The sequence below is a fragment of the Bos grunniens genome, chromosome 22 (genome assembly GCF_055505025.1).
Source record: "Bos grunniens cultivar Pamir isolate PY7600 chromosome 22, Bosgru_T2T1.0, whole genome shotgun sequence".
NCBI classification, from domain to species: Eukaryota; Metazoa; Chordata; class Mammalia; order Artiodactyla; family Bovidae; genus Bos; species Bos grunniens.
The window spans coordinates 8,046,232-8,072,354 of record NC_141186.1 but is presented as its reverse complement, the minus strand read 5'-3'; the positions used below and the strand labels follow the sequence as shown (position 1 = coordinate 8,072,354).

The 26,123-nt window shown below is 37.0% G+C and overlaps 1 protein-coding gene across 50 annotated transcripts in view; it reads left to right on the top strand.

The window, feature by feature from the left end:
* Positions 1–26,123, top strand: part of CLASP2 (cytoplasmic linker associated protein 2) — a 174,938-nt gene that overhangs the window by 142,562 nt on the left and 6,253 nt on the right. For 31 of the 50 annotated variants that reach the window (XM_086365748.1, XM_086365744.1, XM_086365732.1 and 28 more), the window contains 9 exons: positions 39–117; positions 245–295; positions 4,405–4,548; positions 8,756–8,899; positions 11,770–11,876; positions 13,607–13,760; positions 16,174–16,402; positions 23,488–23,681; positions 24,654–24,782. In XM_086365748.1, coding sequence (XP_086221874.1) covers positions 39–117; positions 245–295; positions 4,405–4,548; positions 8,756–8,899; positions 11,770–11,876; positions 13,607–13,760; positions 16,174–16,402; positions 23,488–23,681; positions 24,654–24,782 — 1,231 coding nt within the window. The remainder of the gene's footprint in view (positions 1–38; positions 118–244; positions 296–4,404; positions 4,549–8,755; positions 8,900–11,769; positions 11,877–13,606; positions 13,761–16,173; positions 16,403–23,487; positions 23,682–24,653; positions 24,783–26,123) is intronic. The other 19 variants (XM_086365750.1, XM_086365751.1, XM_086365740.1 and 16 more) reach the window with 1 other exon arrangement.

Genomic DNA, 26,123 nt, shown 5'->3' with positions numbered 1-26,123 from the left:
TTTAATTTTTTTTTTGCTTTGTTCTTTCCGTATTTCAGAGAATCTTTTCCAAATGATCTTCAGTTCAATATTCTAATGAGATTTACAGTTGATCAGACCCAAACACCAAGCTTGAAGGTAAAACTTTGAGGTCTTTTGAAGACATTGTAAGGAATTGAAGTATTTTATTCATAAAGTTAATGTTTGTACTTGTGTCACACGAGAAGCTGTTCAATCAGTGGATTTTGTTTTTATAAACTTTCAGACAGTCAAGCCAGCACTTCGGGACCAGCTTCACTCTTTTTGGAGCTCCAAGGTTTTATTGGTTTTGTTTTAATCTGCATTATTTCTTTTCTTAACTCTCTTTACAAACTCTGCAGTGTTTCTGATAATGTTTGTATGCATCTATATATTCAACTACTAACCATTATAAGCCTCTAAAGCATGCACGGATTTGATTTCAAATGTTATTTGGTGCCAGATTATCTTCCGGAGAAGCTTACTGGGGACTCATAGTTAGAAAGCAACACAAGTATGGCCGTCTAACCCTAAGCTGTTGTGCAAACTCTCTCTATAAAGTCTTTTCTCATTTTATGTTTGTGATTTCCCAGTCCTTTTTTTTTTTCTTCAAAGTTTAGGAGTTTGAATAGGTATTCTGGGCAGAATATCAGTTTTGCCTCTGTATTTCAATTAACAAAAATTTTTAAGTTTAATCTCAGAGCTGTTCTCCAGTTCTTCTTAATTGAAACAGTAGCTTTTTTTTTCTTCTTACAATGTGATATTTCTGATGTGTGCATAAGCTTTAGATTTGGGATTAGCTTTCTCAATTGTTATTAGCACACATTTTCTAATAATTTATGTGGAAACTAGGTAGATACCAATTTTTTGTTACAAATAATTATTTAACATAGAAGAAAATATGTACCCCTGAATTCTTTACTAAAAATGGTTTTATTGAGTTTTCTTAAATGAGATTAATGTCAGGGAAATAACAAGCATATGTACATTTACAAGCCTTGTATTTTCTGCTCTGTTCTGCACGAAATGTTTCTATAAGCATTATTGCCTTGGATTGATTTCCCTTTTAAGTTTCTGAATATGATTTTGCCTTAAAGTCACAATTATGTTTCTTACCAGGGTTGACATGTACTCAACATATGTTATTTTCTCAGAGCTGCTTTGTGAAAGAGGTTCCATCTGTTTTGATTTTTAAAAGTGACCTGCAGAAGGAGAATAATTTACTTGCTATTATTGATAGACATTGTTTAAACTTGTTATTTGTCCAAGCCATTGTGCTAGGTATTCCTTATAATTTTGTCATTAATATTTATAATACGTGATGAACTGTAAACTGTGGAAAGAATTATGATTTAGGTATTGGTGGTAGGTATTCAAATGGTATTGAAAACATATAGAGTTGTTACATGGGCCAGTAGAAATGGAGGTCTGAATCATTAGTTTTCAAAATAAGGGTTGCTAAAGGCCTGAAGAGAAAGACAATGGGAAGTATAAAACTAGTTTCCCTATTAGGAAATGTCATACTGAAGACTGGAATCACAGACTGTTTATCTGAAAGTCATACATACATATACATACACATATATACGTCACGATGGTTTAGTCGCTAAGTCACGTCCAAGTCTACAACCCCATGAACTATAGCCTGCCAGGCTCTTCTGTCCATGGGGTTTCCCAGACAAGAATACTGGAGTGGGTTGCCATTTCCTTCTCCAGGGATTTTCCCAACCCAGCGATCAAACCTGGGTCTCCTGCATTGCAGGCAGATTCTTTACTGATTATTTACCTCATATTACCTCATATTTATGAGAGAATATGTATGTGTATATGACTTTTAGAGAAACAGTCTATGTAAATATATGTATGTATATATCATAATCTATTATATGGACATATGTATGGCTTTTATATATTATACACACATATATAAAGCTGCAGGGGAAAGTCACTGTAGGAGAAAGACACCCACAAATTGATGTCTTAGGATAGCAAAAAGGAATTTTATTGGAGCTGTATGTTATGCTGAAAATAAAAGTAACTTTGAGATGGTTGACAGGATTAAGAATTAAAGACTTAACAGATTATAGAAAACCACAAATAACTAAATAGCTTCAGTATGAGATTTATCAAAATTCTTTATTTAAAAAGTGCTGGATCTTTCAGATAAAATTTTATATTTCTCACAGACTGTCATGTAGCCAAATGTCAAAAAGGAAGCAATAAAATAGACAAAGATGGCATACAGAGTGATTTTATTTGAGTAATATTTTTTTAATAAATGGAACTTTTTGACTTTTTTTTCTGAGTTTCAGAAATATGTTTAGAATTATACACACCTTAGCAACTATATTGTTTTTCCTCTCTGAAGAAGAATGCATGTTTATGTTATAAAAAATACAGACTATGTTTATAACCTTTTGAAATATACTACCAAAATATAAATTTTCAAATGATTATATATGTATTACGGTTGTTTTGCTTATTTGTATAGTAAACACACCTATTCTATGAAACTCTTTAGAAACTTTACATGCCTCTATAAATTGCCAAGACATGGTACTAATTAAATCTCACATAGTCCAAATAAATATATTCAAAAAACAAAATGCATTGATGTTTATTCTTTGATTTACTTTAGCTTTCTTTCAGCTGGTCTCACCAATAGAAGGTGACGTGGCTTAAAAATCCAGAATATTATGTATAATAATTTAGTTGGACCTGCTACTCAAAATTAACCATACATCTGTTTCCCTCTTCACTGTATGATTTACTCAGGATGGTGATGGGTTGACTTAAAAAAAAAATTCTTAAAGTTACAGTTACTTCTTAAAATCATGTATTATGAAATGAAGACAATAAGTTGATGCTTTCTGTCTTCTTTAAACTGGAAGCAGAGAGGGGAAAATGTTCAAGAGTCAGAAGTTTAACTTATTACTTCTGTATATTAACTTGACATACTACTTCCCAGAGACCTTATTTGGATTGAGTGAGAGAAATGATCAATAATAAGATCAATAATAGGGGATGAAGGAGTACAGGGGAGAGGCAATGGCACCCCACTCCAGTACTCTTGCCTGGAAAATCCAAGGGACAGAGGAGCCTGGTAGGCTGTAGTCCATGGGGTTGCTAATAGTCAGACACGACTGAGCAACTTGAGTTTCACTTTTCACTTTCATGCATTGGAGAAGGAAATGGCAACCCACTCCAGTGTTCTTGCCTGGAGAATCCCAAGGACGAGGGAGCCTGCTGGGCTGCCATCTGTGGGGTCGCACAGAGTCAGACACGACTGAAGCGACTTAGCAGCAGCAGCAGCAGGAGTACAGAATACCTGATTACCTTAATCTTTGACAATATTTTTTCAAAGTTGCTATTTTAATCATACATTTAAACCTTCCTTTTTCTAAGTCTGCAAATCAGCATTTAGTACGTGTTTAGAGTCTGCTGTATCCAGGGACTGTACAGTCTCCCAGGTGCCATTTCTAAAGTGCACTGATAATGTCTTAGAGAATCATTATTTAGAAATCTAGAATGTTAGACGTGACTTTAAAAACAGTGATTCTAAAAAAAAATAAAAAATAAAAACAGTGGTTCTCTAACTTTTTCTACCCTGCCATACTGAGAAAGGGGAGATTATTTAATAATGGCTTACTCTAAGGATAAAGAAGGCTGCATCTGAGAGAGAAGCATGTATGCTTTGCCCCACCTCTTGCTGATTTTGAAGCCTGCATCCTACCACACTCCTACCTACCATGCCACCCACATATCAGGAATTTCTAGGAGAATAACAAGACTTTTAAAACTCATATATTATACTTCTTTTATGCACATAAGTATTGTCTCTTCCCCAGTAGTCCTTCTGTAAAGCTTTTTTGTCACATTTATTTTGAGAGGTGGTTCTAGCGGTTGATGGACCTATTAAGGAACCTGGTCTCATTGGAGCCTTAATGTATATTTATCAAAAACCTGTATTGCCCACTTTGATTATCCACTTGATTACCCACTGGATGTATAATACCTTATTTCCAAAACCCTTTGGTTCGTTTCCCCAAGAGGCAAATTATCCTTCAATGTATAAAGACTGGTTCCCGGGGAGATCTAGACAAGAGTCAGCTCTAAGCTCTGAAGGCAGACTAAAGGAGAAGTGTCTAATCTTATCAAGAGAGTCTTCAACAATTGTTCAAAGATGGGTAATAAAATTTATAAATTCTGCTATGTGTGAGAAAAAAGCCACATTATCATATACTTGTACCTCTGATAGGTAGGTGGTTGTATGTATAACTTCTTTTGCTGTTGATGCTTTTTCATTTTGTATTTGTTAAAAAAATATTACCTAACTATTTCTCAAGTGTTCTTACTGCCTGCCAATGCCCAGCTGATTGTCCTCTCTCTTTGTGCATCCCTGTATAGGTGAAGGTTGCTATCCTCAAATACATAGAAACTCTGGCCAAACAGATGGATCCAGGAGATTTTGTAAATTCCAGTGAAACTCGCCTGGCAGTGTCTCGGGTCATCACCTGGACAACAGAACCCAAAAGTTCTGATGTTCGGAAGGTATGTTTTAGTTTAAGATTCAGAAGATAAATTAGAAAAGCAAATCAGTCATTTTAGATTGCCAGTTAAGGAAGCTAATATTTTTAGGATGTTACCAGTTAGCATAGAGTTATTTACCTGGTGATATAAAGACCTTAAAAAAAAAAATCCTCTCTTTTAAATTTTATCCAATTAATGTGACTATAATTTTCAAACTTAGAGTCAAAAATAGCTGTCTTTGCCACAGTCTCCTAACCTCTACTCTTACAGCCATTCAGAATTTTTTCCCTTGCATTTACCTATGTATTTCAAATAAGAGTTTGTACTGTTTCTTGATGTATTAATTTTAGGCATTATTTACTGACCTGTTGATAGATTCAGTCATTGTGTATCTGTCTGTCTGCCTTTATAAATGAAGATTTCACTTTCCAATATCCTAGCCTATGTCTTTCCCCATAACCTTCAAAATACTTACGAATCAGCTGTTGGTAATCAGTAGAAAAGAGTTAATTTTGACTGTGGAAGTATTAATTTCTTCACCAAGTGGTTAATTACTGCCTCCCTCCTTATGGAAACTTTATTTGTCCTAGTGTTAATAATTTGCCTTGGTTTTCATTGTCCTGTTTCTCCCCCCAACATATTTTTTAAGTGTTAATAGGTTCAACATCTCTGCCACATGCTCATGGCTGAGATTTTCCATATTCTCAAAAACACTGGTTATTTCTTTTCTGGGGTGTTCCTTTCTAGACCCTCTGTTCTCTTCACCATCTTCCTGAGATTCCTCTTCAACCCTAACAATTCGTTTCTTGCATCCTGTATCTGGCTCTACTGACAGAACCAGAGTAATCAAAACAATATGGTACGGACACAAAAATAGACACACAGATCAATGGAACAGAATTCTGAGAGCCCAGAAATAAACCCACGCACAAGTGGTCAGTTAACCTATGATAAAGCAACCAGGAATATACAATGAGGAAAGAATAATCTCTTCAATAACTGGTGCTGGGAAGACTGGACAGCTACATGTAAAAGAATGCAATTAGAACATTCTCTAACACCGTATACAAAAATAGACTCAAAATGGATTAAAGACTTAAATGTAAGACTGAATACTGTTAGTATCCTAGAAGAAAACATAGGCAGAACACTCTCTGACATAAATCACAGTAGTGTTTTTTGGTTCCATCTCCCAAAGCAAAGGAAATAAAAGAACAAATGGGACCTAATTAAATTTAACAGCTTTTGTAGAGCAAAGAAAACCATAAACAAAACAAAAGACAGCCTATTGAATATGGGAGAAAATATTTGCAAATGATTGTTAAGGGATAAATATCCAGCATATATAAACAACTCGTACAACTCAACATCAAAAAAAAAAAAAAAACAGCTTAATTGAAAAATAGAAAAACTGAATAGACTATTTTTCAAAGAGAAAATGCAGATGGCCAACAGGCACATAAAAAGATGCTGAAAATCACTAATCATCAAGGAAATACAAATCAAAACTACAAAGAGATGTTACCTTACACCGGTCAGAATGGCTGTCATCAAAAAGAACACAGATAACAAGTGTTAGCAAGGATGTGGAGAAAAGGGAACCCTCATACACTGGTGTTGGAAATGTAAATTGGTGCAGTCACTGTGAAAACAGGTCCTTAGTTTCAAAGAACTAAAAATAGGACTACCCTATGACCCAGCAATTTCATTCCTGGGTATATGTCTTACAAAAAAAAAAGCAAGAACATTAATTTGAAAAGATATACACACACCAATGATGTTCATAGCACCATTATTTACAGTTGCCAAGATCTGGATGGTAGCAACATGTGTCCATCAACAGATGAAAGGATAAAGAGGTGGTACACACACACACACACACCATGGAATACTACTAAGCTGTAAAAATGAGCACAGTTTTGCCATTTGCAGCAACATGGTTGAACTTTATGCTAAGTGAAATAAATCAGACAATGACAAATACTGTACGATGTCACTTATGTGTGAAATCTAAAAAATTAAACAAACTAGTGAATATAAGAAGAAAGAACTCTATTCACAGATACAGAGAACAATCTAGTGGTTACCAGCAGGAGAGGGATAATATGGGAGTGGAGAATGATGAAGTACAAGCATTTAAATATAAAACCAGTCACAATGACATATTGTACAAGGGAAGTATTAAGTATAAATGAGTTACAATGTATGAGTCACTATAGTATACACCTGTAACTTATATTGTATAGCAAAAAGTACTTCAATTTTAAAAATCAGGCCAAACAAACAAAAAAGATTAAGCATAAATTAATAAAATAGAGTAGAAAAGTGATAGAGAAAATTAGTAAAACCCAAAATTGTGTTTTTTGTAAATATTAACAAAATTGACAAACTTGTAGCTTGATAGAAAAAAGAAGGCTGAAATTACTAGGTTTAGAAATGAAAAGAGATTTTTATTACTAGCCTTACAGAAATAAAGATGATTATAAATGAATGCTACAATATTGTATGCCAGGAAGTAGTAAACTTGAATGAAATGGACAAATCCCTAGATAGACACAAATTAACAAAACTAACTGGAAAAGTCAATAGAACAAGTTAAGAGATTAATTTAGTAATCAAAAAACCACCAACAAAGAAAAGCCAGGCTCAGATGGTCTAACTGATGAGTTTTACCAAACATTAATATCAATTCTTCTCAAACTCTTCTTTAAAATCCATAAGAGATAGGAACACTTTCCAACTCAATTCTATGAGGGCAGTTGTATCTTGGTAACAAACCCAGACCAAGACATCACACAGAAAAAGAAAACTACAGATCAGTATCTCTTACAAATATGGACACTTTTAATCCTCAACAAAATACTGGCAAACCAAATTCTGTAACATAAAAAGAGACTTACATACCAAGACCAAGTGGAATTTATCGCAGAAATGCAAGGTTGAGTTAACATCTGAAAGTCTCTTATAGTACTCCATATGACTACTAAAAAGACAAAAGCCACATGATTATCTCATCAGAAAAGGCATCTGGCAAGATCTGACATCTTTCATGACCAAGACTAAATAGCAAGCAAACTAACAAGGGAAGGGAACTTTCTAAGCCCAATACCGGGCACCTCCAAATATCCACAGCTACTTAATGGTGAAAGATTGGATGCTTTCTCTGTAAAATCAGGAACAACAGATAGATGTCTGTTCTCACCATTTCTGTTCAATGCTGTAGTAGGGTTCTAGCCAGGACAGTTAAGCTGGAAAAAGCAAAAAAAAAAAAAAAAAGAGAGAGAAAGAAAATGAAAGAGACAAAAGAGAAAGAAGGGAAGAAAAACTATTTCTATTCGCAAATGATATAATTTTATGTATAGAAAATCCTTTAGAATCACTAAAATATTATTAGAACTAATAAACCCATTCAGCAGGATTGCAGGGTGCAAAATTAATATACAAATATCAGTTGTATTCTAAACACTTGAACAATCCAAAAATGAAATTAAAATAACAATTCCATTTAAAATAGCACTAAGAAGATTAAAAAGCGATAAATTTAACAAAGGAAGCACAGAGTTTATAGTAGAAACTATAAAACAATATTGAAAGAAATTTAGGATGGAAAATCATCCCATGTCCTTGGGTGAGAAAATCAGGTCTTCTGGGATCAGAAGACTTACTATATTAAGATGTCAGTACTCCCCAGAGTGACCTATAAATTCAGTGTAATCCCTACCGTATCCTAGCTGGCTTCATAGAAATTGAGAAGCTGATTGCAAAATTCATAATGGAATTCCTGGGGCCCTATAATAGCCAGAGCAGCCTTGGGGGGAAAACAAGTAGGAGGACTTTACACTTGCTGACTTCAAAACCTAATACAAAGTAATGGTAATCAAGGCAGTGTGGTAATGGGTTAAGGATAGACATAAAGACCAATAGAATAGAACTGAGAGTCCAGAAGGAAACCCGTGTCTGTGGCCAATTGCTTTTCAACAAGTGTGCCAAGACCATTGCCCTTGGTAGGTCATATTTGTTATACTTTTCATAATCCTGTCTTACTTTCCAAAAACAAATGGTAAGTCGAAAAAATGTTTTTTATTGTTTCAGCAAAGAAATTTGAAAGTATGTAGGAACATCTTTTTCCCTAGGAAAGGTGGTCTGGCACTATTGAATAGAAATGTTGAATGAAGAAAATGGTCTCCTTTGAGTAATCATCTGCTTCTTATATGTCTTTGTTTTCTAGGCAGCGCAGTCAGTCCTGATTTCCTTATTTGAACTCAATACCCCAGAGTTTACAATGTTATTAGGAGCTTTACCAAAAACTTTTCAGGATGGTGCTACCAAACTTCTTCATAATCACCTTCGAAACACTGGCAATGGAACCCAGGTCTTTTTTCACTTGTTTTATTTTTTTTGGCCGTTGTTTAATGTGATGGATGGTTAACAACAGTAATTGCTTTCTTTTTTGCATGAAGTAAACTTTGATCCTAATGTGTAATTTTTGCATCTGCATTAGGCAGCATTTCCTGAGCAGAAATAAATATTGTCCTGGAAAGAATAGTCCTTAGGCCTGTAATTGTTCTATTATTATTTGGTGTGCATTAGGGTGGTGGTGAATGGTGACCACAGTAGGAACAAGGAAAGTGAAATATAACAGAACTTAGATGAGAACTTAGATCAGTGCAAGCCATGAGAATTAGAACATGCTCTTTAGATGAACCAGTCTTTATTGGAGGACCAGAAAGGATGACTTATTCCAGGAATAACAGGCCCAAGGAGGGTAGTGCTTTAAAGGACGTGTTCACATTTAATAATTACAGGCTTGTCAGTCTATAGGTGCTTGAATAATACAAGAGTTTGTTTTGGAGAAGTAAGATCTGAGTAAATGAAGGGTTAGTGTTATATCTAAATGGTATTGAACTATTTGCATAATATGCCAAAGAATTGAACTTGGGTTTTAAAAAGACAAAGAGGACAATACCTTTGATAATGCATAAAGGAGAAAGCAGGTGCACTTATGTCAGGAGTAAGGTAAAGTGTAAGGGGAAAACAATGTGAGAACCATTTCTTGGGGCCAAAGTCAATTACTTTTTTAAATGGAAAGGGGGAATTCCCTGGTGGTGCAGTGGCTGGGATTCTGCACTTCCACTGCCAGAGCCGTGGGTTGACTCTCTGTTCAGGAAACTAAGATCCCACAAGCTACATGGGACAAAAACTAAAAATTAAAAACATAAAAGGAGAAGATATTGTTTTATTATCTTAAGAGATAGGCAAATTGCTAATATGACCAGATTTTACTTCTTTGATGTCTTTGTAAAAATCATTTGTAAATCAAACTGAAGGAGGAACAAAAATTTAAGTGACTGTAATGATTGGAGGTAAATTTCCAGTTGTTCAAGCTGGTTTTAGAAAAGGCAGAGGAACCAGAGATCAAATTGCCAACATCCGCTAGATCATGGAAAAAGCAAGAGAGTTCCAGAAAAACATCTATTTCTGCTTTATTGACTATGCCAAAGCCTTTGACTGTGTGGATCACAATAAACTGTGGACAATTCTGGAAGAGATGGGAATACCAGACCACCTGACCTGCCTCTTGAGAAACCTGTATGCAAGTCAGGAAGCAACAGTTAGAACTGGACATGGAACAACAGACTGGTTCCAAATAGGAAAAGGAGTACATCAAGGCTGTATGTTGTCACCCTGCTTATTTAACTTCTATGCAGAGTACATCATGAGAAACGCTGGACTGGAAGAAGCACAAGCTGGAATCAAGATTGCCGGGAGAAATATCAATAATCTCAAATATGCAGATGACACCACCCTTATGGCAGAAAGTGAAGAGGAACTAAAAAGCCTCGAATGAAAGTGAAAGAGGAAAGTGAAAAGGTTGGCTTAAAGCTCAACATTCAGAAAACAAAGATCATGGCATCTGGTCCCATCACGTCATGGGAAATAGATGGGGAAACAGTGGAAACAGTGTCAGACTTTCTTTTTTGGGGCTCCAAAATCACTGCAGATGGTGATTGCAGCCATGAAATTAAAAGACGCTTTACTCCTTGGAAGAAAAGTTATGACCAACCAAGATAGCATGTTCAAAAGCAGAGATATTACTTTGCCAACAAAGGTCCGTCTAGTTAAGGCTGTGGTTTTTCCAGTGGTCATGTATGGATGTGAGAGTTGGACTGTGAAGAAAGCTGAGTGCTGAAGAATTGATGCTTTTGAACTGTGGTGTTGGAGAAGCCTCTTGAGAGTCCCTTGGACTGCAAGGATATCCAACCAGTCCATTCTGAAGGAGATCAGTCCTGGGTATTCATTGGAAGGACTGATGCTGAAGCTGAAACTCCAATACTTTGGCCACCTCATGTAAAGAGTTGACTCATTGGAAAAGACTCTGATGCTGGGAGGGATTGGGGGCAGGAGGAGAAAGGGACGACAGAGGATGAGATGGCTGGATGGCATCACTGACTTGATGGATGTGAGTTTGAGTGAACTCCGGGAGTTGGTGATGGACAGGGAGGCTTGGCGTGCTGTGATTCATGGGGTCACAGGGAGTCGGACAGGACTGAGCGACTGAACTGAATGATCGGAGGAAGGAATTGGCTTAGGGCAGGGAGCTAATTTAAGATTGTTAATTTGGAATCTTGTTTAATTATTGAGGAAAAAAGATTGTTGTTGTAATATTTAGGAGAAGGAATAGCTGAGGATAACAACAACAAAAAACTTAAAGAGCTAGATTGCTGAATGGGAAGAAAGTTTTTCCCCACAGAAACTAGAGATAAGTACATGAATATTTTAAGATAATGACCTAGCAGGACTTCCTTGGTGGTCCAGTGGTTAATAATCTGCCTTGCAGTGCAGGGAACATGTATTCAGTCCCTGGTCGGGGAACCTGGGATCCCACATGCATGGAGGAACTTGAGTCTGCATGCCACAATTAAGGCCCAGCGCAGCTAAATGAATTTTAATAATAAATTTTAAAAAAGAGAACAGTAAAATAATGATCTGGGAACTTCCCTGGTGGTCCATCGGTTTAGATTCTGTGCTTCCAGTGCAGGGCCATGGGTTTGATCCTGGTTGGGGAGTTAAGATCCCATGTATCTCACTACACAGACAAAAAATTTTTTTTAATCTTTTAAAATACATAAAATAATGACCTCTTAATATAAATCTGGCTCTTTCATGTGTTCAACATGTTGACTGTATGGCTTCCCTAAGAGCCTGTCATATGTTAATGTTTATTTGATTCTTGTCCGTCAGGGTTCCATGGGAAGTCCTTTGACAAGACCAACACCACGGTCACCAGCCAACTGGTCCAGTCCTCTTACTTCTCCTACCAATACGTCGCAGAATACTTTATCTCCAAGGTAATAAAAGGATTGTTTACCATCATGGTTTGTATTTGCAGATTCCCATTCTTAGAAAAACTGACATTAATATAAATCCAGTTGATTACTACTTAACTAAAATGTCTTGGACACATAGAAACTGAGCAAATTAAAACAATGTTAGGTTTATCCAAAATGAACCCTTTAGATGATAATAATATATAGGATATGGAATTCTTTTTCTTGTAAGTGACAGGAAAACTTATGGACACAGCTTTTGGAAAAAAGCAAGCGGTAATTAAACATTAAATAACATAGTTACTGTTTCTCAGATAAGCTGTATAAATCCATTAATTTCCAGTTGTGTCTTTCAGTTATAATAGTTGATATAAACGAGATCAAGTTATAATGAAAATTTTAGATCTAATATTGGCCAACCACCTGTTAAAAATAGAAAAAAAAAGTTTATAGACAAAAAAATGTAAAAATAAAAACATAGGGAAGGGTTAAATATAAAATGGCAATATGTATACTTCTTAGGAAAAAAATGTGATCTTGAGATTGATCCTTCATGAGACTTGTGAAATTTTCACACTTGAGCAAATCCCACGTGAGCTATATTTCAGAAGAAGTTATTAATTAACTCATTAATGGATTAACATTTTTTTCCCTTCTCCTGGTCTTTAAAAAAATGGCTTAGTAGCCATTATTGTCCTTATCAGCTTGATTTTTGTTATTAGCCATATAGCATATTCTTCATCATATTCATTACAATTATATAAGATGTTTCATTATATTGCAAAACATATTGCAAACTTACCATCATATTTTTTCATGCCTATGCATATGTGATAATTATGATGGCTAAATTCCAGACTGAGTTGAATTTTAGAATCTGATTATAGAATTCATATTTCAGTGGGACTTCCTGGCAGTCAAGTGCTTCGGGCTCTCTTTCCACTGCAGAGGGCACTGGTTCCATCCCTGGGGTCAGGGAAGTAAGATTCTACATGCCTCATGATGTGGCCAAAAAAAAGAATTCATATCAGTAACACATATTCTATGTTAAAAATTCTCAATCGTCTTACATATTTGTGTAAAATGTGTTAATCTCCTCTTCCAGCAGTACCCACTGGGGTTAGCAAACTCTGTAAAGAGTCATATGGTAAATATTTTAGACTTTGCCAGCAGGGTAGTCATTGTCAGGTCTATTCAACTCTGCTGCTGTAGTGTGAAATAGCCATAGACAATAGCTAAATAAATCAGCATTGCTATGTTCCAAAATAATTTCGGGAAGATCCCCTGGAGGAGGAAATGGCAATCTACTCCAGTATTCTTGCCTGGAAAATTCCATGGACAGAGGAGCCTGGCGAGCTACAGTCCATGGAGTCGCAAAGAGTTGGAGACGACTGAGCACGCACACACGCACACACATAACTTGAGTTTTATATAATTTTCATGTGTCATGAAATGTGTTTTGATTTTTTTCTCAGCTGTTTAAAAATGTAAAAAAAAGTTCTTAAGGTGAAAAGAAAAACCAGTTGTCAAGGGCTGTGCCTTATAGAGTCACTGTAAACTGCCCTTGATGAGCAAACAGGGGGACATGCTCTTTAGCCATTTGTACCTGTCAGGTTTTGTTTGGCTAATTATGCTTTAGAACATACGCATTCTCTAACTCTGTCTTTATAAACATCCTGTGCCATTTCCTCAGATATATTTGTATTTTAAAACTACACAGAAACAAAAATTAATTGTTGTCTTTTTCATAGTGCTTTTGATTATGACACAGAAAATATGAACTCTGAAGATATTTATAGCTCTCTTAGAGGTGTCACTGAAGCAATTCAGAATTTCAGCTTCCGTAGTCAAGAAGATATGAATGAACCATTGAAAAGAGATTCTAAAAAAGATGATGGCGATTCAGTGAGTATTTGAATATTCTTACATTCTACACGTTTTCATTAAGAGTTTAATTTTGTTTTTAAACTTTTCTTTCTGTCACTTTCAGATATAAACTTCCAGGAGTCAATTGCTCAGTATTTACTGAGTACCTACCTTGCTCCAGGCTCTGTTCTGAGTCTTAGATTTACAAGGCATAGATAGATGCTGCCCTCAAGTTCCTTGTGGAGTTTCGGATAGAGATTAGTGCTGTAGGAAAGATGACATTTGCATTGAGACCCAAAGAGAGCCATACAAGATCTAGGAGAGGAGAATTCCATTAAGGAAATAGCAGGCACAGAGACACTTAGATGGGAGCAGGCTTTGTCCAGCTGAGAACCAGGACGAAAGCCAGTGTAGTTACGAAAGCACGTGCGTTATGAAAGAGCAGAGGACCAGAACATCGACAAAATAAAGTGTTTAGACTTTTTGAAAATTCCTGTTCAGTGTGGTGGTATTTTCATCAGTTTATGTGGTTCTAGTTAAGAATGTTATGACTCATCTTTCTAACATTGTGAATATTATTGTTCAGTTTGTTATTTCTGCCACTATATAAAGAGCTGTTGATATTTCTACTCTACTTCGACTTTTCTCTGACATCTTAGACTTTTCTAAGAACAAGCTATCCCACCATTTCCTGTGGAATCTTTGGTTTCTCAGTGTTTGCACAGTTGTAGAACACTGCAGTACCTTAGCAGATCTCTAAAGGGCCCCCTTCTCTGCCTCCTGACTTCTTTCCTGCTATTGTTTTTCTCCCCATGCCTACATGGCAGATGGGCCAGAAAACTGAATGCCAAAACCCTGCTTACTACTCGTATTTGAGGTTCCCTGCCTCACAAGTTGAGTGTGGTAGCAGTAAGAGGTAAGGAGGCATCACTGCATGATTGAGACTTCCCTCCTAGAGTAGCAAGGGCAGTGCCAAGTAGTGGATTCCGGCAGGAGTGAGTGTGCCATTTACTCACTAGTCAGATATCATTTGTAAACCTCATGTCTGCCTAAGGAAAATAGGGATGTTACTGCATACCTTAAAAAATTATTATGCGTATAATAAATCATGTGATTCCATCTAGCCCAGACCTCTTCTGAGTTCCAGATTCATACATCTAGCTTCCTGTTTGAACTCCAGATCTTTCCCCCAAACTGTTCTTTTCTGTCTCAGTTGATACAATGCTAGTTGCTCAGCCAAAAACCTTGGACACACCGTTGTCCTCATCTTGTCTCTGTGTCTCATCCTCCCTACTCAGTCCATCAGGAAATCTGTTTAGTCTGTCTTCAAATACAAGCCGCAGTCTACACAGTAGAATTTTTTCCCTTGTTACCTCTCCAACCTCATCCCCTACTACTCTTTTCTGCTCTAGCCACTTGCCTCCTCGCTGTTCCTTCAATGTACAGGGCATGCTTTTTGCCTCAGTGCCTTTGTCTTAGCTGCCCCCTCTGCCTTAAACATTCTTACTCCAGATAGCCATGGCCAGTTTCCTCCAGAGCTTTGCTGCAATGGCTTCCCAGTGAATCTTACTCTAACCACACTGACTCACCTGCAGCCTTGGCACTCAGATCCCTTTAATACTGCCCTTGCCTGCCATAGGAGAGTCACCTCCTACTGTACCACATATGTAACTCACTCATGACATTTTCTAATGTCTCTGTCCCTCGACTAGAATGTCAGCTTCATGAGGACAGACGGCATTCTCTCATTTGTTAACTAATATATTCTCAATGCTGGTAATGATGCCTGGCATGGAATACGTGTACAATAAATATTTAAAGAATATTTGTAGAACACCTTGCCACTGGCATAGCACATGGTTGCTCACTGTATGGTGGTAATGGTGATACTGATGGTGGTAATTGGTATTTTGATAAGTTATGTTAATGTGCCCAAACTCCATCATGCAGCATTCCAAAAGTCATGCTGTCCTGTGTGGCCTCTTGTTCCTTAAGTAGGCCTTTTTAAATTCAGTTTTCTTATACTTTATTAACATATTGTCATTGTAGAATTTACAACCTTAATAATGAAATCTGGGAGCTTTTTGTTCTGTGTTTCTAATGAAAGTTGTTTTGATCTTTTACTGGCATAGAGAAACTTGCTAATCACATTGTATATATTTGATCCCGCCCTTAATAAGGAAACTGTAGGAATCATTAGAGACAGCATTCTTTCATGATTCTTATTTGCCCTTACGGCTATGGTTTCTTTACATCTTTTCTAGTAGACTTTGACTTTCTGAATGTAAGTTTTAGCTCATCATCATGTGGATTTCTGTGACTTAATTTTTTCAGCTGGTTTTTGTTATCTTTTCAAAATAGCCTTTCAAGCAGTAGGGAAATACCTTTTTAGACTTTCAAACAGACATTTGAAATGATTTAATTTGCTGTTCATTCCTCTTCCCATTAATAGATGTGTGGCGGCCCTGGGATGTCTGATCCAAGAGCAGGAGGTGATGCTACTGACTCAAGCCAAACAGCCCTTGATAATAAGGCTTCACTGCTCCATTCAATGCCTGCTCACTCCTCTCCACGCTCTCGAGACTATAATCCATATAACTATTCAGATAGCATCAGTCCCTTCAACAAGTCTGCCCTCAAGGAAGCCATGTTTGATGATGATGCTGACCAGTTTCCTGATGGTATGTCCCATCTGTGTTCGGAGGACTGCTAATCAATGATGCAAAAGAAATATATGCGTTCTTTTTGTGTAATTCCCTAAAAAGGAAGGATCTTTGAGGGTGGGAATGTTCTCTGCCATCTTCTAGGAGCTCATTTCTATTGGTTCAGTAGTTTTCTTCTTCATAATAAAAGGTTAATCCTCCTAAGAGCATCTTTGAAATCAAGAAAACTTTAGTTTTCCCGGGAACAACTGAAACCAGTTACATTTTCATTTAGTTATTAATTTTTATACGGAGTGACAAAACCCTTTAAAGGGATACCCATTCTTTAGTGTGAAGTTATAAACTCTTTAATCAAGGATTGAATATGGGAAAAGGTACAATTAAGATTTGGAGTTGGCTTAGGTCTAAGCTCTGTGTGTGTGTGTGTGTGTGTGTGTGTTAGTCGCTCAGTCATGTCAGACTCTGCTACCCCGTGGACTATATAGCCCACCAGGCTCCTTTTTCCATGGAACTCTCCAAGCAAGAATACTAGAGTGCGTTCCCATTTCTTTCTCCAGGGGATCTTCCCAACCCAGGGATTGAACCCAGGTCTCCTGCATTGCAGGCAGATTCTTTACCATCTGAGCCACCAGGGAAGTCTGGGTCTAAGCTCTTAATATATAGGAAATAAGCTGCCTCACCTGGGAGGTTGGTTGGCCTTCCTGCACTTCACTTGTCACGGTCTGAGATCCATCTTACCTGCCCTTCTGACCTTAGTATGCTGTAAGGTTTGGATAAGATGTATAGAAACTGATTAGAAAGTGTAAAACAGTGCAAATAGTATTTTTTTATTTTCTTTGTTTTTAATAATAAGGAATTGCATATTTCCTCTGTAAATTACGTGATTCATTACTTCTTTATTGAACTAAAGGCTTAAGTAATCTTTAGTAATATGTAACTAAATGTAGATAAACTTGAAAGTCTCCCCCTCAACACTGCCTCATGATTTCATGATTAGGTATTCATAGTTTCTGATATTCCTTTATTCCCTCAGTGTTGCTGTCAGTGAACTTATTTTTGCATAAACTTTTGTGCACATACACAGATAATTTTAAGAGCATTCTAGAAATAGAATTGCTCAATTAAAGGATATGTAAGTCTTAAGTTTTCAGAGTTACTACCAGTTACCAACTCAAAACACATGGCCAGTTTAAGTAGTACTGATTTCCTTAGCAACCCAGAATGTTTAAGTGTTTTTATGTTTTATCATTGTGATAGGTATAAAATAGGTTATCCTAATGAGCCTTTCTTTAATTGTTAGGAAGACTGAAAAATTAGCTCTCAATTTTGTTTTTTAATTTTTCTGATTTTGAAGAGTAGAAAGATCTCTTCACTTCTGTATTTCTTTACTAATGCAGTCGATGAATCATGTTTTTACCAACATGTCATATTAAGTGACTGAATATATCACAAATATCACAAAGGCAAAATTATGACAATATACCAAATTCCCTAAATTACATAAGAATCTATAAAATTGTGACCATTATGCACTTCGGTGTGTTTTAATCTATCATATGTAGTTGACTATGCTGTTGAGGTTTAGTCACAATAGCAGCATAACAGGAGTGTGTGAATAAACTGGACATAGCAGCAAAGTGCCCTTGGATCCCTGAGTCATACCAGCAGCCTGGTGATTGAGACCTAGCTTTAACAACTTAATTGTTTTTATATTATTTATGCACAGCAGTCACAGCTGCTTCATCGCCCATCTATGTGTGTGTCTATGTGTAGGGTTGCTTTTTTTTTTAAGTATTATTTCAAAACAGGCAAAAGTTTAAAAGTTGTGAATACAGTTCCTCCTTGAGAAGGATCAAACCCCATCAACCCTAAAGAAAATCAACCCTGAATATTCATTGGAAGGACTGATGCTAAAGCTGAAGCTCCAGTATTTTGGCCACCTGCTGTGAAGAGCCAACTCACTAGAAAAGATCCTGATGCTGGGAAAGATTGAGGGCGGGAGAAGGGAATAGCAGAGGATGAAATGGTTGGATGGCAGCATCGACTCAATGGACATGAGTTTGAGCAAACTCTGGGAGATGGTAAAGAACAGGGAAGCCTGGCGTGTTCAGTCCATGGGGTTGCAAAAAGTTGGATACCACTGAACGAATGAACAACAACAACAAATCAGAAACAGGATATTTACAGTTTTAAAATACCTCTCCAAAAAAAAAAAAAAACCCTGCTAATTACAAAATGAGTAACTTCACAGTGGAGAAGCCTAGGAGCAGCACCATAATTAAGTAATCAAGGTTATATCACCAACCTTGGGCAAAGTGAAATCATGTGTTAGTCAACAGATGCACTGTCACCTCTGTGATACTGATGCCAAGAGCACATAATCTAAATCTGATCATAAGAAAACATCAAACAAACCTTAATTGAGGGAAATGCTACAAAATAACTGGCCTTTAGTTTTTAAAAGTGCCACGGTCATGAAAGCCAAGAAAGGACTCAACACTGAAGGAGACGTGAAGACTAAATGCAACATGACCTTCTTAAAAGTATAGACATATAATTTACGTATAGACACATAATTTCCTATTGTATTCAATGGGTTATAATGTTTAATTATCATTATTTATTTTGATGCTCAAGTTGTCCTTGACTTGACCACCAGGATCCCATTTAAGCTGGCTTTGTGTCCTTTTAACATGTCCCCATCCTTACATTCTGACACAGCATAATCTTACACTGTCCTTACTTCAGTCCTGGAACTAGCCATTTGTCCAAGGATCAATCCTTGGTTTCCTTTAATAGGAACTGATCTTTTAAGACTAAAGTTTGGGCACTTGTTATATACTTCCTCTAAGTGACTAGAGCTAAGGAGTATGTATGCATTGATATATATCTATTTCTGTATCTGTCAAAAGCTGTATGTTTGTACCAATAACTCCAATTGCAGTCTAGCACCATGAGATTAATTTTAGTTTCTCTCTTTACATGCTGATAACTCCTGTGAGAAGCCTGACTTCCATTATCTTTAGTACATTTACTTATTTGATCAGCCCTCCTGTGTGCAACCTGTTCTCCATCCCGACCACCACTTCCTCACTTGCACACACGCATGCCTCACCCTGCTGGGCTCCCCCTTCCACGTGGACACTGACACCCACTGCTCTTCTGCTTGGGCTCTTGACAGATCACACCTGGTTGCCACTACATGGGGACACGCTTCCTGTTCTGGCTGAACTCTGAAACGCCTGCCTTTCCCCTTCTCACATGTGGAAACCCTCTTTACTCTGACCATGAATGTGTCTCCAGGCCCGTAATTTTGATGAGTGAAAAAATATCTTCATTTTATGAGATTGAGGAATTGTGTTTTTACCAACTTCTCATGTTAAAAGAGACTTGATATATCACAAATATCACATCACAAAGCCAAAATTGTGACAGCGTAGCAAGATCACCCCCTACTCTAATTTTCTTCTCCTTTACTAAAGATCATCTGTTTCCTATTTGTTAAAGGAAAATATCTTTGGAAATTAGCTGAAACCTAAACTGGGTTGAATAGTTCTGAACTTGAGAACATTATTTCTTCACAGTGTAATACTTGATTGACTTCTGAAACATAAGCCGGACCTTTTATGTTGAATAAACACTCTTCAAAGATGGATAAGCCTCCTACTAAACCAAAATAGTAGTTTCTCCAGGCTTTGTGCAGCAGTTATTTTCATTTATTGTCTGTTTTCTTTTTAAAATCTGAGGTGAAGACTTTGTTTGACATTATTGTGAATGTTGCTGACACTATCCTGTTTAATATATTGACCTCATTTTTGCTGTTTTGACTTTTCTTTTATACCCTGGCCCCAGGTAAAATTTCCCCTCTTCTTTTTGTTCTTACAATCTAAAACTTTTGTTCAGTTCAGTTCAGTCGCTCAGTCGTATCCAACTCTCTGCGACCCCATGAACCGCAGCACGCCAGGCCTCCCTGTCCATCACCAACTCCTGGAGTCCACCCAGACCCATGTCCATTGAGTTGGTGATGCCATCTAACCATCTCATTCTCTGTCGTCCCCTCCTTCTCCTGCCCTCAGTCTTTCCCAGCATCAGGCTCTTTCCAGTGAGTCAGTTCTTCACATGAGGTGACCAAAGTATTGGAGTTTCAGCTTCAACATCAGTCCTTCCAAAGAACACCCAGGACTGATCTCCTTTAGGATGGACTGGTTGGATCTCCTTGCAGCCCAAGGGACTCTCAAGAGTCTTCTCCAACACCACAGTTCAAAAGCATCAGTTCTTCTGCGCTCAGCTTTCTTTACAGTCCAACTCTTGCATCCATACATGACCACTGGAAAAACCACAGCCTTGACTAGATGGACCTTTGTTAGGAAATAACTATTTTCTTCAAGTGGGAGTTTCTATGAAAGAAAATTTGTTTTAAAACTCTGAGATACTCTTATTAAGTATCTCTCTTACTCAGATGTTTCTGTACATGTCACAGACAGATACATACATTAGTGATAGATTTATCAAAATAACAAGTCAAACTCACTCATAGCCAGTTCTAATTATGACCTTCGTCAAGTTCACCAGGGACTGTAATATTCCAGAATATATACTATCTCTGGTGAGGATAATACTGTTATTCAAGAGAAACTCATGTTTTAGACCTAGATTCTCATTCTGACCCTAGGAGGTGGGTGCCGTTTTCCAGTTCTACTGATAAGAAAACCCAGCCTCCACAGTAATTAAGAGTGTGCTCCTGTCCCACAAAGGCTGAGAGAGAGAGGCTTGCTGAGACTCATGAGCCTCTGTTCTTTTCACAGAACCACAATGCCTTTCTGTGTTAGAAGAGGAAATACAGTTGGCTATACTTTATCAATAAATAATTTGTCCTTTCTTTGGCAGAAATTATTTTCCTGTCAGTCATCTGTCCAGACCATTATATGTGACAAATCATTTCTAATTATCTTCTAGAGTAATTACAAAGCCTATATTCATGAAGAAGAGAACTGAGTTCCTTTGAAACAAAGCGTTTTCTTGAGATTTCCCTTTATTCAGCTGAAATAAAATACACTCTTAATCAGAATGATTTTCTGACATCTTTGAAAGTCTGATAATGTAAGTTCTCAGGAGTGATTCTTGAGGAGTTTGTAGAGATGTATTTATCCTGCTGCAGTAGTTCTTTTTAAACCAGCAACATTGTTCTAATGTTGGTCTATAACAGATGAATTTATTATAAGTTTATTTTTATTCTCCAAATTAAGATCTTTGAACTGAAATTTCATATTTTTCATGATTTTGCTTTGCATTCCTTAAAAATTCTTCTTAATTTTCCAAAATCCTAATTTGGTTCTCCTCAGTGCTCATTCTTTCCAGATTACCTCAAGTTATAATTTCAGTAGTCACATTTTGTGCTGTCATATATGAGTGTTTGGGGATCAGAGGTTCTTAGTGCTCTTACTATAGTTCCACGAAAGTTGTCCTAACACATTTCCTTTTTTATAGTTGGTAAGTGTTGTCGTTTTATTTGATTCAGTTTCCCTTCCCTATCATTGTTAGTTTTATTCCAATAGAAGTCATTTGGGAACTTGTGTGGAGGTTCAGTGATTAAGACTCGGCGCTTCCAATGCTGAGTGGGGCCAAGGGTTCAACGCCTGGTTTGAGGAGCTAAGATCTCCATGCTATGGGGTGCAACCAAAAGGGGGAAAAAAATTCATCTGTTCTGGTAGTTCAGCTTGGTTTTCTTTCTTCAGATTTCTGAATCCTCTTAAGTGAAATAGAGCTTTTCTTTCCGTAGTTGTAGATTTCCTGAGATCTGTGATGTCAGGTCATTGGTATCTCTAGGTCCGTGGCTAACCAGCCAGCAGGATGTGCACAGTAGTGTCTATTTTTACGGACCAGTAGTGAGCCATCTGGCAGACTACAACCTCCAGGTCACTTTAGGAAAACGTGCAGTTTCCTCTTGAACCTTTCCTTTTGTTGGCTCTGACCCTCTCCAGAAGACCAGAATGCTCGTGCCGAGCAGAGCCACAGAGCATATGGCTCCACAGTGTCAGCCGTCTTTCCTGGAGAGGCAGTGACCCAGGTGGACCTTCTAGGCTCAGGCACCATGGTCTGTGGTTATTTTATTCCAGAGACGGGGTTAGAAGGGAACGGAATCTACGGCACAAGCTCTGCTCACACAGATGCCTGCCCAAGTCCCTGAAAACCTGAATTTATCATGTATTTTATCATCAAAAGAATTTAGGAAGAACTCTAGTGTTTTGTAGTGTTCTGAAGTGAACTTTTGGATTGAATTGTCTTTCCTACAAAGATGACTCAAAGCATTATCTGGTGACTGTTGAAAAATAACCAGCATGTCCTTAAAATTCAGAAAATTAATGAGTTCATAATTACACTTTTAAAAAAGAAAGCAGAAACAAATGAAAACTCTTTGGTAACCACTGGGCCCAAACTTTTGACTCTGAAATTTAAAGGGAAATATTAAACTCCTTTTCAGGGTAATCAGAATAGCACTAGCTGACAAACTCACGCTCAGAAAAATTACAACACATTTTTAACTCCTAATAAAATAATTAATTCAACCCCTTCAGTAAGTGAAATCTTTAATTCAGAGATTGACAGACAGAGAACTTTACAATGGTGGGATCAAGTTGTTACTGGTTAAATCCAGTGATCACTATTGGTATCGCTAAAAATGGAGTACCCAAACCCTGTGAGCCTCTTGGCATGACAACATAGAAATGCATGCTGAAGTGAGTAAGGATGAAATGATACATTTGGGATTTGCTAGAAATACTTGAGAAAAATAAGTGGGGGTGGGGGCAAAGATGATGTAAGAATGGTAAAATCTTAGTCTTCAAGTCTGGGTGATAGGGGTTCATAATATGATTGGGGGTTCATTATACAGTTCTCTCTCTCATGAATTTTTATCATAAACAGTTTTAAGCTAGCATTGAGGTTCTGGGGATGACAAATGGAAAACAATCTTAGTCATTGTTCTTTGCTTTTTTTATAACCAACTTTCTGTCTGTGTCTCATGATGTTATAAAGTTATCATCCCCATCCTTGTGAAAGTTGCCCTCTAAAGTCACAGAATTAACATCATGTCCATATGACAGATCTTTCCCTAGACCATTCTGACCTGGTTGCAGAGTTGTTGAAAGAGTTGTCTAACCATAATGAACGCGTAGAAGAAAGAAAAATCGCCCTGTATGAACTCATGAAACTGACACAAGAAGAATCTTTCAGTGTTTGGGATGAACACTTCAAAACGATATTACTTTTATTGCTTGAAACCCTTGGGGATAAAGAGGTAAGTAGCAGAACATATAAACAATAGCCTGTTTTTGTGTCTTGGGTTGCCTGTCATTGCCTATTAATCAAACACTACACATATTTGGCATTTGGGGAAATGAGTCTTTGCTGCTGCTTCATTGTGCATGAAATTTTTACCATAAAATACTTTTTCTTCTCAACCAAGTAGATCAATGATTTTGAGCAATTAGCCACAGGAAAAACGTTGCTGACATAAATTTTTATTCAAATGTGCAACTTTTTTTGCCTATTTGAATCAATTGTTCAGAAGTAAAAATTTTTTTTTAATAGAGCTAGTGGTTCTTCGTATCTTTGAGAAGTGTAGTTTTCAGCTGGAGATGTGAAAGCTTGATTATGTAATATACCACATATTTTATGCAGTTCTCTACCGTTCCCTCAACCTATATTAAGACCCTTGCATTCAGTTCAGTCACTGAGTCATGTGTGACTCTTTGCGACCCCATGGACTGCGGCACGCCAGGCCTCCCTGTCCATCACCAACTGCCAGAGTCCACTCAAACTCATGTCCATTGAGTCGGTGATGCCATGCAACCATCTCATCCTCTGTCGTTCCCTTCTCCTCCTGCCTTCAGTCTTTCCCAGCATCAGGGTCTTTTCCAATGAGTCAGTTCTTCACATCAGCTAGCCAAAGTATTGGAGCTTCAGCTTCAGCATCAGTCCTTCCAATGAGTATTCAGGACTGATTTCCTTTAGGATGGGCTGGTTGGATCTCCTTGCAGTCCAAGGGACTCTCAAGAGCATTCTCCAGCACCACAGTTCAAAAGTATCAATTCTTTGGCGCTCAGCTTTCTTTATACTGCAACTCTCACATCCATTCATGACCACTGGAAAAACCATAGCTTTGACTAGACAGACCTTTGTTGGCAAAGTAATGTCTCTGCTTTTTAATATGCTGTCTAGGTTGGTCATAACTTTTCTTGCATTACAACATTAAAATGTTTCTTTTTAGCCTACAATCAGGGCTTTGGCTTTGAAGGTTTTAAGAGAAATCCTAAGGCATCAACCAGCAAGGTTTAAAAACTATGCAGAATTGACTGTCATGAAAACACTGGAAGCACATAAAGACCCTCATAAGGAGGTGAGTTATCTAACAGTTAAAGTATTATTTTGTTCTCAGTACTTTTGATATTATTGTATGAAACATAAATGTGTTTGGAAAGTGCCCTTGGCAAGCATTTTCTTTATGACTGCTTCATGTTCAAGGTAGTATCTAATTGAAAGAGAAAAATATGTTCTTTTCTGTTAAATTAGTAATGTTGATATCATGGCATTTTATCCCAAATAGGCTAACTCCAGGATATAATTTATCTGATTTTATTTTCTCCTTTCATTCACTTTTAGATTTCCACTTAGAGTTTACCAGTCGTAACTTCACTTTCCATTTACCAATAGGATTTCTTTTTTTAATAACTAGTGGAAATAATTATTGTTATTTTAAAGTGGTAAATTGCCTTTAGGAGCTAAGTATCTGTTAAAAGAGTTTACTCAATAAAACACTGAGGACAGCTTTCCTGAAAAAGTCCTGTAAATCTGTCTCATTACTTCATTGTTCGGATATCCCCACCATAACCAATGGCATTGATGAGACAATCATAAGGACTTTTATTAAAATCTTAGAAATAATTAGAAAAGCCAGTTTCAAATAGGGACTGCAGTTCTAAGAGAGAGCATTAGGTGTCTCTAAGACATAAGCAAAAGCCAAGTCAAAAAAAAAAGAAAGTTAAAACAGCAATGAGACAGAATGGGTTAAAGCTTAGTACAAGAACCAAAACTGTAAAACTCTCAGAAGAAAGCATAGGTATCAAACTTTGTTACCTTGGATTAGGCAGTAGTTTCTTAGATATAATGCCAAAAGCAGAGATAACAAGGGAAAAGGTGTAAATTGAACTTTTATCAAAATTAAAAACCTTTGTGCTTTAAAAGACACTCTCAAGAAAGTAAAAAGACAGCCCACAACATAGGAGAACGTTTTTGTAGATCATGTCTGATAACAGCCATAATATATGAAGAACTCTCATACCTCAACAATCAAAAGATAAATAACTCAATTTTAAGTGAGCAGAGGACCAGTTGACACTTCTTTAAAAGAAGATATACAAGTTGCCAATAAGCACATGAAAAGATTCTCAGCCTCATTCATCTTTAGGGAAATGCAGCTAAAACCACGCTGAAACAACACATTTCACATACATGACAATAAGAAAATCTTGATGATGCTATGAAGAAATCAAAACCATCTGAGTTATTCACCTTTCAGAAGCTATGACTGAATCTTGTGGTATTATGTGCCATAACTTTTAAATCTACCTGGATTTTTAATCCAGTTTTAAAAAATCCAGCTGGTGTTTGAGTGGTACATCTGTGGCATCTTACTGAAGCCTTAAAAAAAAAAACAAAACTATGTAATATTTGTAGTTTA